The 17935-nt window shown below is 48.4% G+C and overlaps 1 protein-coding gene across 7 annotated transcripts in view; it reads right to left on the bottom strand.

Moving 5' to 3' along the window:
• The window catches only part of LOC105033147 (uncharacterized), a 94323-nt gene that overhangs the window by 31404 nt on the left and 44984 nt on the right, over positions 1–17935 (bottom strand). For all 7 annotated transcript variants that reach the window (XR_012136734.1, XM_073248432.1, XM_073248430.1 and 4 more), the window contains 4 exons: positions 17843–17906; positions 17604–17738; positions 17385–17497; positions 17215–17308 (listed from right to left, as the gene is read on the bottom strand). Coding sequence is in view for 6 of the 7 variants with exons in the window: in XM_073248432.1 (XP_073104533.1) it covers positions 17215–17308; positions 17385–17497; positions 17604–17738; positions 17843–17906 (406 nt within the window). In the remaining variant the exon portion in view is untranslated. The remainder of the gene's footprint in view (positions 1–17214; positions 17309–17384; positions 17498–17603; positions 17739–17842; positions 17907–17935) is intronic.

Below are 17935 nucleotides of genomic sequence, written 5' to 3'. Positions count from 1 at the left end.
CTTCCTTTCCTTCCTCCTGTGCATTTGTGCGCGGCTGCCAGCGACGGGAGTCGTCGATTTTTGGTCGGAAAAGAGACCTCTGTTTCGATCTCTTTTCCCTTGGATTTTCCGACGCCGGCGATCGCAATCGACCGCCGACCATGCTCCTCCGTAACCGGGGGAGTGGCCCCCCTCTGCCGCCGGCCTCCGCCGCGGCCTGAACGGCCCGGCATAAGGAGGGGACTGCCGTCCCCTGTTCGGCCTGGAAGGAGCCCGAAGAAAAAGAAAAAAAAAGAAAAGAAAAGAAAAAGAAGAAAAAGAGAAAAAGAAAAGAAAAAAAGAAGAAAAGAAGAAAAAAAAGAGAAAAAAGAAAATATATATATATATAAATAAATAAATAAATAAATGAATGAGAGAGAGAGTTTCTCTCTCTTCTCTCTCTTCTTTCAGTTTGAACCCTTACTTTCTCTCTCTAAAATTAGACTTTCTCTCTCTACTTTCTCTCTCTAAAATTTTCTCTCTCTAGATTATTTCTCTCTCTTGATGGATTCTTCTCTCTCTAAAGTTATTCCTCTAGGACTAGCGTAGTGGAATGTTTCATTTGATGATTTTGATCAAGTTTAGGAAAGAATCTGATTTTAAGTGAGGTTTTGATTTGGGATCTATTTAGATTGAATTTTGAATTAAAATTAATGTAAAAATATAATTTTGGATAATAGGCACTGAAGAATCTCCTAGAAGTTAGTCGATCTGTTCATTCAGTGCTCCGTGAAAGGTAAGTGTTGGTGCAAAAATCCGCTTGCGCCGGAGAAGCTGGAGTCGGAGAAGTCGCGGTCGCCGCCGGGACCTGCAAGGGAAGTCTAAACCGGAGGTGGGGTTGCTCCGGCAAGACCCTCCGACGCTCAAGTCAGTTCTCTGCCTCAACAAGAATGGAGCGCTCGAACGGAGAATTTAGCAGAGTTTTGAGATAAGAAATGAGCTTATAGAATAACGTATCTGGGTTCCCCCTTTTTATAGGCGGGGAAGATAACGGATTGATGGCGGTATCTGTAACCGTCTGGCAGTGGGCTGCCCAGGGTCAGGCGGAGTTTGCTGCGAAGAGTAGTGGAATGGACCCGTGGCTATCACTGGGGCATGCCACGTGGAGTCTGCCGCGTGAAGTGGGGCGGCGTTTGTTGTCGTGATTTGCTAGCGGATGGGAGAATCGCGCGGTATCCGTTGCAGGAGGTGGAGCAGGATCGCGGCCGTTTATCGTGGCCTGTCAGGTAGTAATGGAGCCGCGTGGGATCCGTCGTAGGGAGTGGAGCAGTGCTGCGATCGTTACTGTGGCCTGTCAGGGAGTGGTGGAGCTGCGCGGAATCCGCCGCAGGAAGTGTAGCAGAATCGTGGCCGTGATTGCGGCCTGGGAGTGCAGATCTGTCGGCTGAAGTTCGGCCGTGGTCGGAGTCTGACCCCACGTAGGGGTCCGGGCGGAGTCCTCCTTGCGGTTGGGGTAGTGGGTGGAGCCCGACTCCCGTGGGAGTCCAGGCGGAATCTTCCTGCAATCAAAGTTAAAGGCGAAGGTCGGCTCCCGTAGGAGTCCGGACAGCTTACCGACAGTTGACGTTGAGGACGGAGCCCGGCTCCCGTAGGAGTCCGGGCGGAGTCTTCTTGCTGTTGAAGTCGTCGGCGGAGTCCGGTTCCCGTAGGGATCCGGACAGCTTACCAGTAGTTGATGTTGAGGACGGAGCCCGGCTCCCGTAGGAGTCCGGGCGGAGTCTTCTTGCTGTTGAAATCGTCGGCGGAGTCCGGTTCCCGTAGGAGTCCGGACGCAGTCTTTCTTGCAGCCGTTGGAGTCGAGGATGAAGCCCAGCTCCCGTAGGAGTCTGAGCGGAGTCTTCCTGCAATTAAAGTCAAAGGAGAGGTCCGGCTCCCGTAGGAGTCCGGACAGGGGCTTACCAGTGGTTGGAGTTGAGGACGGAGCCCGACTCCCGTAGGAGTCCGGGCAGAGGTCGCTTGCGGTTGTAGTGGTTGGCGGAGTCCGGCTCCCGTAGGAGTCCAGACGAAGTCTGCTCGCGGTTGTAGTTGTTGGCGGAGTCCGGCTCCCGTAAGAGTCCGGGCGGAGTTGTCACGTAGTCGATTCCGCTGAGGACTTCGGCTGTGGGTATTTTATACCCAACACCAGTCCCCCTACTTCCGAGTTTGAATTTCAAACGAAGGAAGTACAGAGAGAGAGATGGGCACAGCCGAAGCCGTCCCTTCGAATCCTGCGCACTGCCGCACCCAGATATTTCGGCATTAAATGTGCGCATGCCGGAGTCTTTTCGAATTGGAGTGGTACGAGGGGACGCTTCGAAATTCCCGCAGGTACACTGGCCTAGGTACGACGCAATTATAATCCTGCCAACCGCCAGCCGCTTTTAGCCGCCTGCCAGGGGGAGTGGGACACATGTCGGATGCGGACCGGCCTGGGGGGATTCGCGATCATTATGACGCCGGATCCCAGGGTCTATTTAAACCCGTCCTCCCACCTTTAGGTGTCCCACTCCATTCCTGAGTTCTCACCAGCGTCTGCCTTCTCTTCGAGAGCCCTGTTTCAGTGAGCGTCTTCTCGAGCCGTAGGCATCTCCTGCTTTCGTCCCTCAAGTCCCTCAGAGTGAAATAGGTTAGTTCCAGCACCGCCAACCTTCTTCTCATCACCTAGGGACTTCTTTTCTGTCATTGTTTTTCTTGCATTCCTCCGAGTTAGTCTGTGATCTCTCGTTCCCCCTTCTGTCCGTCTTCTTAGGGTCCTTTAGAGCCTCCCTTCGAAACCACTCGAAATGTCCTCTGGCTCTTCTGCTCCCGGCAGTTCTGAGAGCTCTTCTGCCTCAAACCCCCAGGTCCCCGTCTCTGTAGACGAACCTGCATCTGGGGCTGGGCCCCGCCTGATTTTCGCGCCGGGTGCCATTCCGTGTTCCTTGACCTCGGAGGAACTCCTTCTGATAAGGGTTCAGTATGGAGTTCCTCTGGAGTACGACTTGGAACTGCCGGGCCCTTCTGACCGGGCCAGCACTCCCCCACCCGGTCGCTTCTGTTTGTACCAGGAAGCATTCCGTGCCGGACTCCGGCTTCCGCTTCCTTCCTTTGTCGTTGCCCTCTTCCGTTTCCTAGATATCTCCTTGGCTTCCGTGGCCCCGAATTCTTTTAGGTTCTTGATAGGATTTCTCTCCCTCTGCCACGTAGTCGAGGTCCAGCCGTCTCTCTCCTTGTTTAGGCACTTCTATACCTTCAAACGCCATCCTTCGGCGAAGGACTGGTGGTACTTCTCCCCCCAGTTCGGCAAGAAGGGGTTGCTGAAAGGCGCCCCTTCTTCGATCCACAATTGGAAGGGAAAATTCCTCTTCGTCCACTGCCCGACCCTGAGACTGGGTCTGCCCCCTTGGGGCTCTCTGAGGGATTCTGTCCGCCGGGCTCCCAGCCTGGGGGAGGACGACCTCCAGGCCGCCCAGAAGCTTCTAGCCTATTCCGCTCCTTCCCTTCCCAATCTTCTGAGGGAGCAGTTTCTTTTCAACATCGGCCTGAGTCCCCAGGATCCAGCGAGTATTCATCTTTTACCTTATCTTCTCTTTTCATACTTCCCTTCTCTTCTTCTTTTTACCTCCTCTTCCCTCTCTCTCTCTTTCCCCTCTGTTTCTTTCTTTCTCTCTTCTCTTTTTTTTTTTTTTTTTTTTGACTGATTGGCTTGCTTCTTTTTCTTCTTTCCTTTTCTCTCTCTTCTTTTCTTCTCTTCTTTTGTTCTCTTTCTTCTTCTTTTTTTTTTTTTGACTGATTGGCTTGCTTCTTTTTCTTCTTTCCTTTTCTCTCTCTTCTTTTCTTCTCTTCTTTTGTTCTCTTTCTTCTTTTTTTTTTTTTTTTTTAGGAATGGACGCCGAAGCAGTGCGGAGGCTCGCCAAGGGCATGAGGGTCCACAAGAGAAAGGGCGCTACGACCTCCGGATCGGCGAAGAGGGCCAGGGCGGAGGAGACGAGCTCAGCGGCACCCGTCCAGGCGGCTCCGGCCATCGACATTCCCTCGGATGCCGAGCCAACAGCTCCCCGGGCCTCCTCGAGGAGTCCGCCGATTGGGGCCCCCGCCTCGGGGGTCCGCCCCACGGAGGCGCCCGCCGCGGGGAAAAGGAGGAAATCGGTGGCCCGCAGGGCGAGTAGCCGCCGAAATGCTGCGGACGAGTCCCTCTGCTCCGAGGAGGGGTCAGAGAATCCCTTCAATGATAGGGACTTGATCAGGCGGCTGATCGACGGCTGCATTCTGCCTGACGTCGTGGAGAGGATCGACCGCGCCGATCCTGAGCAGCGGGCTTGGGATTCTTTGGGGTCCTTCCTTGAGGTGAGCGACTCTTCATTTACATGGCTATTCGGCCTTTGTACTGATTCCCTAGCTGTCTTTGCAGATTGGGCACCAGCTCCTCGCCTATATCGAGGCGATGAGCCGCACGAGGGACATCCTCCAAGTGGAGGAACGCTGTCGGGCGGAGGTTGCTCGCCTCCAAGCAAAGACGGCCGAAGTAGCCGCCCTCCAGGAGGCCCTGGAAAGGGAGAAGAAAGCCCGGGAGGAGGAGAGGCAGATCTTGGAGGAATCGGCGAGGAAGGCGGAGGCCGAGGTCGCCCACTTGGTCGAGCAAACTCCGGTCCTGGTCTCGGAGGCCAGAGCCCTTGCGGTGGAGGAATTCAAGGCCTCCGCGGAGATGAAGGACCTGAATATCCAGTTCGGCCAGGAAGCGTTCATTAAGGGGTTCGAGCTCTGCCAAGAGAAGGTGGCCAGAAAATTCTCAGAGCTCGACCTCAGCTTCCTAGGCGAGGAGTCTGAGGACGAGGCCGGCCCCTCGTCAGCCGCCACTGCCGTCGCAGCCCCCGCGCCGAGTTCTCCACCCCCCGCCCCTGAGGTCTGAGACCTCCGATCTTGTACCTTTATTTCGTCGCAATTTTTCCTTTCCATTTGTCTTTAAAAATCATTCAGTCAATAAAGTTGAATTTCTCGTTGCGGACGGCTTCTCTTTCCTCCTCCCTCTCCTCTGTTTTTCTTCCTGCAATGAATCGTTCCTTGACGCCTTTACCTTCCGATGGCAGTGTCCTGCAAAAGCACTCCCTCTGCCCTTGGGGGTCCCGCTGAAATCGACGATCCAGCGGTTGAAAAAGGAGGCCCTTCACCTGACGAAGAAGTTAAAGAAGACGGAAGCCGAGCTCCGCAAATCGAAAGAAGGTCACTCTGAAGCCGCCGCTGAGGCCGCCCAGTTTCGGAGTCTCCATGTGAAGGGGATCATGGAGTATAGCCGGAGGAAGGCGAACTTCGCAAAGGAGCTCGAGGAATGCAAGAAGAGCTCCAGCGACCGGATTTGGGCCCAGGCCGCCAGGATCAGCGCCCTCAAGGTGGAATTGTCAGCTGCGAAGGGGAAGATCGGCCAGCTGGAAGAAAATTCATCCCGGCTCTTGGCCCGGGTCGACGATGACCAGAGATGGTCGCAGAAGGTTTCCGACCTTCAGCAGCAGCTTCAGGATGCCGAGGTGAGCCACGACGTGCAACGGGCTAGCTGGCGCAGGCAAGTGGAAGAATACAAAAGGAGATTCAGGACGGCAGCCGACGAAGTCGTCCGTCTCCAGAAACAGCTGGCTAGCAGGGCACAGCTTACTTCCGCCCAAGATTCTGAAGAGCTCCAAGCCCTAAGAGGCACCATGGAGGGGATTTCTGTCTCTCTCGGGGAAAAAACAGCCGAGCTGCAGCAAGTGAAGATCCAACTGGCACTCGAGCGGCGGGCCATCGCGGATGCGGAGGCGGAGTCCGAAGTTTTGAGGAAGAGGCGTCGAGAGGCGGAGGCTGAGAGCCAGCAACTTCGTCGGGCGCTCCAGGACGCGCTGCGGAAGAGGGAAGAGCTAGAAGAGGAGATTGAGAATCTGAGGCAGTCCTGGTTGAGGAACGGAATAGATAACTCTAGGTCGGAGGGAGCAGGGCCTTCTTAGAGCTCTTTTTGTCTTTCTGTCTTGTCATGTAGTTACTTCCTTTTTGTCGTTTTGCCCTTCTTTCCTTGGCCTTCCTGGCTTTGTAGTGTGTATATCGGAAATGGAATAAAAAGAGCGTTTTGTGTTACCTCGTCTGCGCGTTGCACTAATATTGCCGTCTGCCGAACCTTTCTTGTCGTTTGACTTGTCTGATGTAGACGTCGTCAGGGGGCGCCCGGTCGTCGATGCGTTAGCTCGCCTTTCTCGTCGTGCGTGGCCGCAAGTCCGAGCTTGGCCGTCTGGGTCCCACATTATTTCGGGGATGTCGTTGTCTTCCTAATCGGTGCCGAAAGTCTTCCTTGGCGTCGTGGACGGAACCCGGCTCCCGTAGGGGTCCGGGTGAAGTCTTCCCTGGCGTCGTGGCCGGAACCCGGCTCCCGTAGGAGTCCGGGTGAAGTCTTCCCTGGCATCGTGGCTGGAACCCGGCTCTCGTAGGAGTCCGGATGAAGTCTTCCTTGTGGACGGAACTCGGCTCCCGTAGGAGTCCGGGTGAAGTCTTCCTTGTGGGCGGAACCCGGCTCCCGTAGGAGTCCGAGTGAAGTCTTCCTTGTGGGCGGAACCCGGCTCCCGTAGGAGTCCGAGTGAAGTCTTCCTTTTTGTTCGAGCCAGTGTGAGGTTCTCCTCCCGTTTCTGGCTTGGCTGTGGGGGTGCGTTAGGGCGCTGTAAGGCCTCTCCCCCCATCCGGTCTAAAAGAACCGGGCCTTTGACTTTGCTCATGTCAGGACGAGGTTCTCCTCCTGTTCCTGACATGACTGTGGGGGCACATTAGGGCGTTGTAAGGCCTCTCCCCCCATCCGGTCTAAAAGAACCGGGCCTTCGACTTTGCTCATGTCAGGACGAGGTTCTCCTCCTGTTCCTGACATGGCTGTGGGGGCACATTAGGGCGTTGTAAGGCCTCTCCCCCCATCCGGTCTAAAAAAACCGGGCCTTTGACTTTGCTCATGTCAGGACGAGGTTCTCCTCCTGTTCCTGACATGGCTGTGGGGGCACATTAGGACGTTGTAAGGCCTCTCCCCCCATCCGGTCTAAAAGAACCGGGCCTTTGACTTTGCTCATGTCAGGACGAGGTTCTCCTCCTGTTCCTGACACGGCTGTGGGGGCACATTAGGGCGTTGTAAGGCCTCTCCCCCCATCCGGTCTAAAAGAACCGGGCCTTTGACTTTGCTCATGTCAGGACGAGGTTCTCCTCCTGTTCCTGACATGGCTATGTTTTAAGCGTTCGGTGGGGTCGTATCCAGTCATAATAAATCCATGCCAGTACGTTAAGTAGAAAGAAAATTAGATTCAAGGCGAAATCGTAAGTGATACATTTACAGGTTTTCCGAGCTCCTTGGTCGCGGGTGGCCCGCCCCTCCTTGAGGCCCTCCGATGATAGAGTTGATGGTCCCGATGGGAGGCCGGTCCCCGGGTTGCTCCTCCCTTCTCGGCGGTTCAGGCTGTGGAAGGGCTCTTGGCCGGTCTCCCCTACCCTCAGGCCTGCGGCGGATGAATCTGTCAAGTCGACCTCGCCGAATGAGCTCCTCGATCTCGTCCTGGAGCTGGATGCATTCCTCTGTGTCGTGGCCGTGGTCGCGGTGGTAGAGGCAGAACTTGTTGGGGTTGCGCTTCCCGGAGTGTGTGCGCATCCTCTCCGGCCTAGGGAGCTGCTCCCTGACCTCCATTAATACCTGGGCCTTCGAGGCGTTGAGAGGGGCGTAGTTGCGGAATCTCCCTGGTGGGGAACCCCGCCGAACCCCGCGGTCCGGGCTTCTCTGCCTGCATGCCCGGGGTGGAGTATGGGCGCGCTTATGCCCAGGAGGGGATCGAGAACGCGGCCAGACTTCCTTTGGCCTTTTCTCCACTGCGGGCTTACTCGAATCTCCCGCTTGCCGCTCCCTTGCTGTCTCTTCATCCTTCATTTTGAAGGCTTCTTCCGCTCGGGCGTATCCCTCAGCCCGGGCCAGCAAATCGGCAAAATCCCTGGGATACTTCTTCTCCAGGGAGAACAAAAGATCATTCTTCTGAAGGCCGCCTTTCAGGGCGGCCATGGCAACTGATTGGTCCAAGTTCCGGACCTCCAACGCCGCGATGTTGAAGCGGTTGATGTAGGCCCGTATGGACTCCCCTTCCCTCTGCTTGATGTTGATGAGAGACTCCGAACCCTTCCGGGGGCGCCGGCTGCTGACAAAATGGGCCACAAATTGGTGGCTCATTTGATCGAAGGAGAAGATGGTACCCGGTTTCAAAGCCGAATACCAGTTCCTCGCTGCTCCCTTCAAAGTAGACGGGAAAGCCCGACATAAGATGGCGTCAAGAGCACCGTGAAGCAACATCATCGTCCGGAAGGCCTCCAGATGATCAACCGGGTCTGAAGTCCCGTCGTAGCTTTCGAACTGGGGAAGCTTGAAGTTTGGCGGGATCGGTTCCTGCATGATCGTTTGGGAGAAGGGAGGGTCAGTACAAATGTCCTCACCATAAGCGGGGGGCGCATGGCGGAGTTCTTCAATCCGCCGGTTCATCTCCTGGAGCCTCCGGTCCAGGAAATCCTCTCGACTTCGAGTCTCGAGGGTCCTCTGACAGAACGGGGGCAGGGATCTTCCAGGGGTGGAGTCGTGGTCCGATTGAGGGCTCTCTACCCTCGGGTTTGTTTTCCCAGGAAGGACGGGACGGCTGGCCCAGGTGGCCCGCCCCGCCGCCGGGTTCTGGCATTCCGGAGACGCCCTTTCCGGGTGCGCTGACGCCTGCGGCTGCTGCTGCTGCATTGCTTGCACAGCTTCGACGAGGCCTCTGACCTGCTGTGCCAGCAAGTCAAACTGCTCCGCGCCGACCGCCGCCGCTGGAGGAGGAAGAGGTTGAGAAATAGGAGGGGAGGCTGGAGCTTGAGACCTGGCCGCGGAGGCCGTGGACCGTCGCGTGGACGCCTTGCGTGGAGGCATCGAGTGTGGACCCAGCGGGGGAAAATAAGGAGTGGGTGTCGGAGGAGATGATCGGAGGCGGCTCCGTTGAACGCTCCTTTAAGAACAAGGGTACTGCGAAGGTTCAGCCCTTCCTCTAGCGCCAATCCTGTTGGTGCAAAAATCCGCTTGCACCGGAGAAGCTGGAGTCGGGAAAGTCGCGGTCGCCGCCGGGACCTGCAAGGAAAGTCTAAACCGGAGGTGGGGTTGCTCCGGCAAGACCCTCCGACGCTCAAGTCAGTTCTCTGCCTCAACAAGAATGGAGCGCTCGAACGGAGAATTTAGCAGAGTTTTGAGATAAGAAATGAGCTTATAGAATAACGTATCTGGGTTCCCCCTTTTTATAGGCGGGGAAGATAACGGATTGATGGCGGTATCTGTAACCGTCTGGCAGTGGGCTGCCCAGGGTCAGACGGAGTTTGCTGCGAAGAGTAGTGGAATGGACCCGTGGCTATCACTGGGGCGTGCCACGTGGAGTCTGCCGCGTGAAGTGGGGCGGCGTTTGTTGTCGTGATTTGCCAGCGAATGGGAGAATCGCGCGGTATCCGTTGCAGGAGGTGGAGCAGGATCGCGGCCGTTTATCGTGGCCTGTCAGGTAGTAATGGAGCCGCGTGAGATCCGTCGTAGGGAGTGGAGCAGTGCTGCGATCGTTACTGCGGCCTGTCAGGGAGTGGTGGAGCTGCGCGGAATCCGCCGCAGGAAGTGTAGCAGAATCGTGGCCGTGATTGCGGCCTGGGAGTGCAGATCTGCCGGCTGAAGTTCGGCCGTGGTCGGAGTCTGACCCCACGTAGGGGTCCGGGCGGAGTCCTCCTTGCGGTTGGGGTAGTGGGTGGAGCCCGGCTCCCGTGGGAGTCCGGGCGGAGTCTTCTTGCTGTTGAAGTCATCGGCGGAGTCCGGTTCCCGTAGGGGTCCGGACAGCTTACCAGCAGTTGATGTTGAGGACGGAGCCCGGCTCCCGTAGGAGTCCGGGCGGAGCCCGGCTCCCGTAAGAGTCCGGGCGGAGTCTTCTTGCTGTTGAAGTCGTCGGCGGAGTCCGGTTCCCGTAGGAGTCCGGACGCAGTCTGTCTTGCAGCCGTTGGAGTCGAGGATGAAGCCCGGCTCCCGTAGGAGTCTGAGCGGAGTCTTCCTGCAATTAAAGTCAAAGGAGAGGTCCAGCTCCCGTAGGAGTCCAGACAGGGGCTTACCAGTGGTTGGAGTTGAGGACGGAGTCCGGCTCCCGTAGGAGTCCGGGTAGAGGTCGCTTGCTGTTGTAGTGGTTGGCGGAGTCCGGCTCCCGTAGGAGTCCGGACGAAGTCTGCTCGCGGTTGTAGTTGTTGGCGGAGTCCGGCTCCCGTAGGAGTCCGGGCGGAGTTGTCATGTAGTCGATTCCGCTGAGGACTTCGGCTGTGGGTATTTTATACCCAACAGTAAGTAATGAATCATCTTCTCGAGATATTCCATATTTATTCTGAAAATAAATAATTATTCTCTGAAATTATGCATGATTTATGAAATTATGTTTTGAAAGAAAAGTGCTTTTGAAATATTATAGTATGTCGATTTATGCACATGTTCAGTGAAAAATTATAATATATTATGATACAAAGTGTTTTGATACAGATCGGATTTATGCTCTCAGCCTAACTATGTTTCAATGGGCCCCGCCAATGGAGATTATACGTTGGTACTCAGTGGACCCTGCCAATGGGGGTTGTGTGCTGGTATTTGTGGACCCTACCAGTGGGGGTTGTGCGCTGGTATTTGTGGACCCTGCTAGTGGGGGTTGTGCGCTGGTATTCTGTGGACCCCGCCAATGAGGGTTAAACGTTGGTCATAGTCAAGGCTGTTGAGTTACGAGTGTTTTTGAATCGAATCAGATTTATGATTATATTATATGTGAATATTTGAAAATATTGGATTTGTATTAAATTAACATGAAAAATATTTTTATGTTTATTTGCAATATTGTTCTTGAAAATTATATAATATCTGAAATATCTAGTTGAGATAATTGTTACTTACTGGGCTGTCTAGCTCATTACTTTTCTTTCTATTTTTCAGATTCAGATAATTAATTTCGAGCGTGGGAAGAAATATTGGGACAGAGCTTTTAGAGGCGAGATTTAGCATTGTCAACTTCATTGAACTTAGACCTATTGTTTTATTTTTAGTAAAATTTTATTGGATGTAAGATATTTTTTTTAATTACTTGAATTAGAGTTGAATAATAAATATTTGAATTTATTCCACTGTGATGCATTGATATCGTGATGAGATGCCTTGCATGCTTATGGAGAGAGTTCTTCATAAGTATGCGGCGGTTGCCATGACCCTCGATTCACAATCTCGGATCGGGGGCGTGACAATTAATATGGTATCAGAGCATAAGTGGATAAATTATGACACATAGAATTTGACATAGTATGAGTGTAGGTGGGTAAACATTAGGAATATTGGGACGTTAAAGTATGAGCATCATAATAAATCTATCCTAACAAATAGATAAATGAATCTAATAAGGTTTTACTACTACAAGGTTATCATGCCTCCCCGTAGAATGACAAGAACTACTCAAGGATTTGCAAGAGAGACATCACAACCACGGGATGGTAGCACTCTCCATCTGATCAGTGGCACCCCTCAGGAGGAGGGAGTCGTAAATCCTAATGGAAGTACTTCGAGAGCACGTCAGGAACCAGATATGGCTCAGTTAATGCAGATCCTAATCAGGATGGTACAAGCACAACAACAAATACAACAGCAAATGCTTGAACAACAGCAGATACAACGAGATACACAACAACATCAGCATCCACCACCACAACATGGAGAGCAACCAGTACAACGGAATAACATTTCAGAATTTAAAAAGCTTGCTCCTCCAGCTTTCAAGGGGACTACTGAACCTTTGGAGGCTGATAACTGGATAATGGAGATGGAGAAGGCCTTCGCTGTCCAAGAGTCTTGATGAAGAAAAGATTCGATATGCAGCTTATTTACTACAAAGAGAAGCATACAACTGGTGTCAGCGACTACAGCGCAAGCATGAACAAGACGGCGAAATACTTACCTGAGAAAGATTTCGGGTTGCATTCTACGATCAATATTTCCCTCGGAGATAAGGATCCAGAAAGAGCAAGAGTTTATTTATTTAAAGCAAAAGGGTATGAGTGTGACTGAATATGAAGCAAAATTTATAGAGTTCGTAAAATTTGCTCCGAGATTAGTGGATGGTAAGCAAGAACGTGTTCACAAGTTTGAGATGAGACTGAGAACTGAGATTCGAAAACAAGTGGTTCCATATGAATTGACAACTTATGCAGATGTGGTAAACAAAACACTGATAATTGAAAGGGAAGTCAATGAAGAACGCATGGAAAGAGAAAGAAAGCAAAGAAAGAGAGCAAAATCAAATGATACACAAGGGCAGAATAATAAAAACATCAAAAGATCAGCTAAGGGAGCAATAGATAATAAGACTCAATAGATTGATGGTGAGCAATGCTCCAGATGTGGCAAAAATCATGCAGACAAGGATTGCTATTGGAATACAGATGCTTGTTTCAAATGTGGTCAGATGGATCATAAAATTGCTAGCTGCCCACTAAATACTGAAAATCAAGTTGGCCAAAGAACTCATGAAAGACAACATAAGGGTGGTGGACAGATTTCTAAAATCCAAGGAAGAGTTTATGCGCTTACTCAACAGAATGCACAGGCTTCCAATACACTGGTGACAAGTATAAAAAATTTTGAAGACGAAATTTCTTTTTAGGGGTGAAGAATGTCATAGCCCAAAACCAAACCCAAGCCCAACTATCTAAGACCCAAGCCCATTAAAAAAAAAAAAAAATAGAGAAAAAATCGGGAAGAAGACTCCCGATAGGAGTCTTCTTCTCCGGTGAGACCCGGACAAATTGGGAGTCCTAGGACCTCTCGAAGTCCTAGGGCCCTCTATAAGAAGCCCCCCTTTTTCCTAAAAACCCAACATCGGCCCCCTTCCTCTCTCTCTCTCTGTTTTTCCCGATCGGAGCTGCGGACACCGTTTTGATTCTCGCCGTGATTGCCCGCCGGTGGGGTCACCAGAGGCCGAAGTGAGTCTTCCTCTTCTTCCTCTCTTCCTTTCCTTCCTCCCGTGCATTTGTGCGCGGCTGCCGGCGACGGTAGTCGCCGATTTTTGGTCGGAAAAGAGACCTCTGTTTCGGTCTCTTTTCTCTTGGATTTTCCGGTGCCGGCGATCGCAATCGACCGCCGGCCATGCTCCTCCGTAACCGGGGGAGTGGCCCCTCTCTGCCGCCGGCCTCCGCCACGGCGACCGCGGCCTGAACGGCCCGGCACAAGGAGGGGACTGCCGTCCCCTGTTCAGCCTGGAAGGAGCCCGAAGAAAAAGAAAAAAAAAGAAAAGAAAAGAAAAAGAAGAAAAAGAGAAAAAGAAAAGAAAAGAAAAGAAAAAAAAAAGAAGAAAAAGAAGAAAAAAAAGAGAAAAAAGAAAAAAAATATATATATATATATAAATAAATAAATGAATGAGAAAGAGTTTCTCTCTCTTCTCTCTCTTCTTTTCAGTCTGAACCCTTACTTTCTCTCTCTGAAATTAGACTTTCTCTCTCTACTTTCTCTCTCTAAAATTTTCTCTCTCTAGATTGTTTCTCTCTCTTGGTGGATTCCTCTCTCTCTAAAGTTATTCCTCTAGGATTAGCGTAGTGGAAGGTTTCATTTGATGATTTTGATCAAGTTTAGGAAAGAGTCTGATTTTAAGGTTTTGATTTGGGATCTGTTTAGATTGAATTTTGAATTAAAATTAATGTAAAAATATAATTTTGGATAATAGGCACTGAAGAATCTCCTAGAAGTTAATCGATCTGTTCATTCAGTGCTCCGTGAAAGGTAAGTAATGAATCATCTTCTCGAGATATTCCATATTTATTTTGAAAATAAATAATTATTCTCTGAAATTATGCATGATTTATGAAATTATGTTTTGAAAGAAAAGTGCTTTTGAAATATTATAGTATGTCGATTTATGTACATGTTCAGTGAAAAATTATGATATATTATGATACAAAGTATTTTGATACAGATCGGATTTATGCTCTCAGCCTAACTATGTTTCAGTAGGCCCCGCCAATGGGGATTATACGTTGGTACTCAGTGGACCCTGCCAGTGGGGGTTGTGCGCTGATGTTTGTGGACCCTACCAGTGGGGGTTGTGCGCTGGTATTTGTGGATCCTGCCAGTGGAGATTGTGTGCTGGTATTCTGTGGACCCCGCCAATGGGGGTTAAACGTTGGTCATAGTCAAGGCTGTTGAGTTACGAGTGTTTTTGAATCGAATCGGATTTATGATTATATTATATGTGAATATTTGAAAATATTGGATTTGTATTAAATTAGCATGAAATATATTTTTATGTTTATTTGCAATATTGTTCTTGAAAATTATATAATATCTGAAATATCTAGTTGAGATAATTGTTACTTACTGGGCTGTCTAGCTTATTACTTTTCTTTCTATTTTTCAGATTCAGATAATTAATTTCGAGCGTGGGAAGATATATTGGGACAGAGCTTTTATAGGCGAGATTTAGCATTGTCAACTTCATTGAACTTAGACCTATTGTTTTATTTTTAGTAAAATTTTATTGAATGTAAGATATTTATTTTAATTACTTGAATTAGAGTCGAATAATAAATATTTGAATTTATTCCGCTGTGATGCATTGATATCGTGATGAGATGCCTTGCATGCTTATGGAGAGAGTTCTTCATAAGTATACGGCGGTTGCCATGACCCTCGATTCACAATCTCGAATCGGGGGCGTGACAGTCCATCTACTAATTTGCAGTGCACTCATGGTCTAGTACTAGACTGTTGACAAAACAGTTATAAGCATCTGTTAAGGTCAACATATAATCAAGCACGTGCCAAAAAAGCCAAAATACAAAATAAAACAAACATTCCTGTACTACAACATGAAATATATTCAACTGCATAAAGCATAAGCTTCACAACAGCATCTTCCCCCAAAAGGCCTTATCATGGTTGGCTGCAGTTTGTTGCCGCAGAATATCAAGAACTAAAAAAAAAAAGAATCAACTGAAACATAAATGAAAAACACCGTATGATAGTGATAATCCCCAATGGGGGAGGAACTATGGCATAAGAAAAGCATCTGTACTAGAAGAACAATATAGAAAACTACAAATTACACTAGTGTCTGAAAAGAAGAGAGCTCAGTTTTATCAAATGCTCTCCAAGCACTTATCTAGATGCTCGGGCAAGGTGAGGCAACCCCGGAGCACTTCAATAGACCCCAAGCAAGGAAATTTAGTGAGGCACCATCTGGATAAGTGCCTGGTCAAAGGGAGAGGCATTCTCACAAGCAACTTTCTAATTCCAGCACTATTCTTTACATCCCTTTCATGATGACAATGTTTGAACACTTGAAGCAACTCTAGGATGTCCATTAATTTATTTTTGCATTATCTTCTGATTACAAACAAGTCTAGAAAAGTGGCATTTTGACGTCAAGTTAGACTTTGAAGCTACTTTAGGGTGTCCAAATGTTTACTTTTGCTGCCTTTTTGATGACATGTTACAAAAATTGTATTTTAAGGTGATGCTTGAACAAATGCAGAACATGATGTGTGATGTTCTAGATGATTATGAATTCAGATGCTGAACATGAATAATGAATATTTTTGGATGTTTTTGTTATTTTCATATGCCCACAATATTTATTTCTTAACCTATTTATTAAATTTGTCAAAAAATAATGCCTTGCTATCTACAGGTGAGTGCCTTTTTGGTGCTAAGCGATATGGGTGATGTCCTATCACCTTATCTGCACTGTTTGCTTTTGACAACCTTGTGAGGGGTATAGCCTAAACAACAGTTCCCAATAATCTGTAATACCAGAAGCTAACCCAGAGCCCTACTGATACGATAACAATGAATAGGGCCATTGCGATGTATTATTTTCAGACTTACGACTAATTATTTTAGAAATGAAAAGGCAGCAAAGTTATCCAAAAGACAAAGGCAAGAGAGAGATGGAAGTGTATATAGGAGGACGTATTAGGGTTCAAAGATAGAAATTAAAGAGAAAATTATCCTCATAAAGCTTCAAGAGGAAGCAGTATCAACTTCTATTCTGAAGAACTTTCACCCACCCTAAAATATCAAAGAACTCCCCTTTCGTAACTAGACTATGAGAAAGAACCTTTAGAGGAAAAAGAAAAAAAAAACCTTAAATTACCTTCTAATGGCCATTCCTAGGGTTTGCACAAAGAGAGAGAGAGAGAGAGAGAGAGAGAGAGAGGCATGATAGGGCTCTATGAGTGCCTAAGAGGCATCGGGTGTCCATCAGTGACTCCCCTCTTTTGTCTCTATTCCTTTATTCTCTATCAACTGGCCCTCCAATAAGCATGCAACATGCTTATTGATTTTAGGATGGAAAGCTTTAGATGCCATATTTTCAACTCTTTAAGATGGAAAGCTTTAGATGCCGTCTTTTCAACTCTTCTAAAGCTCCATAATTGAAATTAAATGTTCAAATTTCAAATAAGCATGCTAAACTGAAAAATATAAGGCTAAAACTGAACCTGAATCCTAATAAACCAGGAAATAGGAATAACCTTAATGTAATAACACTTCTTAAAAACCCCAATTGGTTGATCTAGAAAAGATTCACAAAAGAATTCAATTGCTGTGTAATTTACAAATTTTAAAATAGATACTCATGATCCACAGTATTCAGGTTCTCTTCCCTCTTCAATTGAAATTTTAATGATATCTTAGTAGGTTCAGTGTATTCAGAAACAGAGGACACTTATCTTAAAACTTGTAAGTCTTAACAGCAATCGCATAGGAGTTGTCCAAAAAAGATTTCCTTTCCTATCACGATGCAAAATAACATGTATATGTTCTAATCCTAGAGAATGACCCCAGAGAAATCAACAGGGCAAGAGTTCTTTGAAGACAATTTACTCCCATGAACAGGAATCAGGTCCAGATCTTGAAGAGTGCTCAAGTTTTTTCTTCATTTTATATGATCTAATTGTTAGTAGACACAGTAAAAAATTATTTAAAACAAGGATTCTTACCCTCCTACCAGATTTGTAAGTTTAAAACACAACATTGTCATTTGTCAATCTCATTGTTTCAAAAGTAACATCAGAATGGCAAGAATAGAATATGGCATAAAGAGGGCAAAAGATGCATGTAGCATCGACAAAGACAAGCAGCATGGCTTGAGATGAAAAGAGACGATATTACTTGCCTTCACATAGTAATTAGTTACAAGAACTCACCTCTGGCACATCTGACCAATGTGAGATGGCTTTCAGGAGAAGTGGCAAATGTGATGGATATAGCCAATCAAAAAGGAGCCCATATGTTCTACGACTGTGAAAGAACCACAAAGATATCAACGACACCATCTCATACAACCTATAATTTTAAAGATGGCAAGAAATGGTACCTATTTGTTGCCATTGCAATTCCTCTAAGATCCCTCATCAAACCAATAAATGCATATTTTACAGCATCAGTGCGAAATGCAGCATCAGGAGTTGATTCCAATCTAACCATGACCTATGATAGCACAAACATCACTTCAGGGCTTAAGTATGGCATTAAAAGAAGTGTTAAAGCCAAAAGAAAGGACAACTCTCAGAATTATCAAGAAGGACTCAATCACCTGCAAAAGTGGCTCCATAGAAGACTTAAATTTCACAGGGCTATCTTCCATAAAGATCAAGTAACCAAGAGTATAGTAAAAGGTCGTTCTACTGCAGGAGCACCTATATTCTTCCAGAAATGGAAAGTTTTCTCTCTGAAATGTAAGGTCATGGTAAAAGCCTATAGAGAACTCCAAAACAATTACCAAAACAAAATAATAATATGAAGCAGAAAATTATATCTGGGGTTTGGAATTACTGTGTGATGTCCAATGATGAATTTTACAGTATCTAACTTGAGCAAAAGCTTTCCAGTCATATATCTGCAAGCAACTCCAAATAATGAGAAACT

The sequence above is a fragment of the Elaeis guineensis genome, chromosome 14 (assembly GCF_000442705.2).
Source record: "Elaeis guineensis isolate ETL-2024a chromosome 14, EG11, whole genome shotgun sequence".
Classification (NCBI taxonomy): domain Eukaryota; kingdom Viridiplantae; phylum Streptophyta; class Magnoliopsida; order Arecales; family Arecaceae; genus Elaeis; species Elaeis guineensis.
Note: the sequence above shows the minus strand (reverse complement) of the source record. Positions and strands in the feature narration are given on the sequence as shown.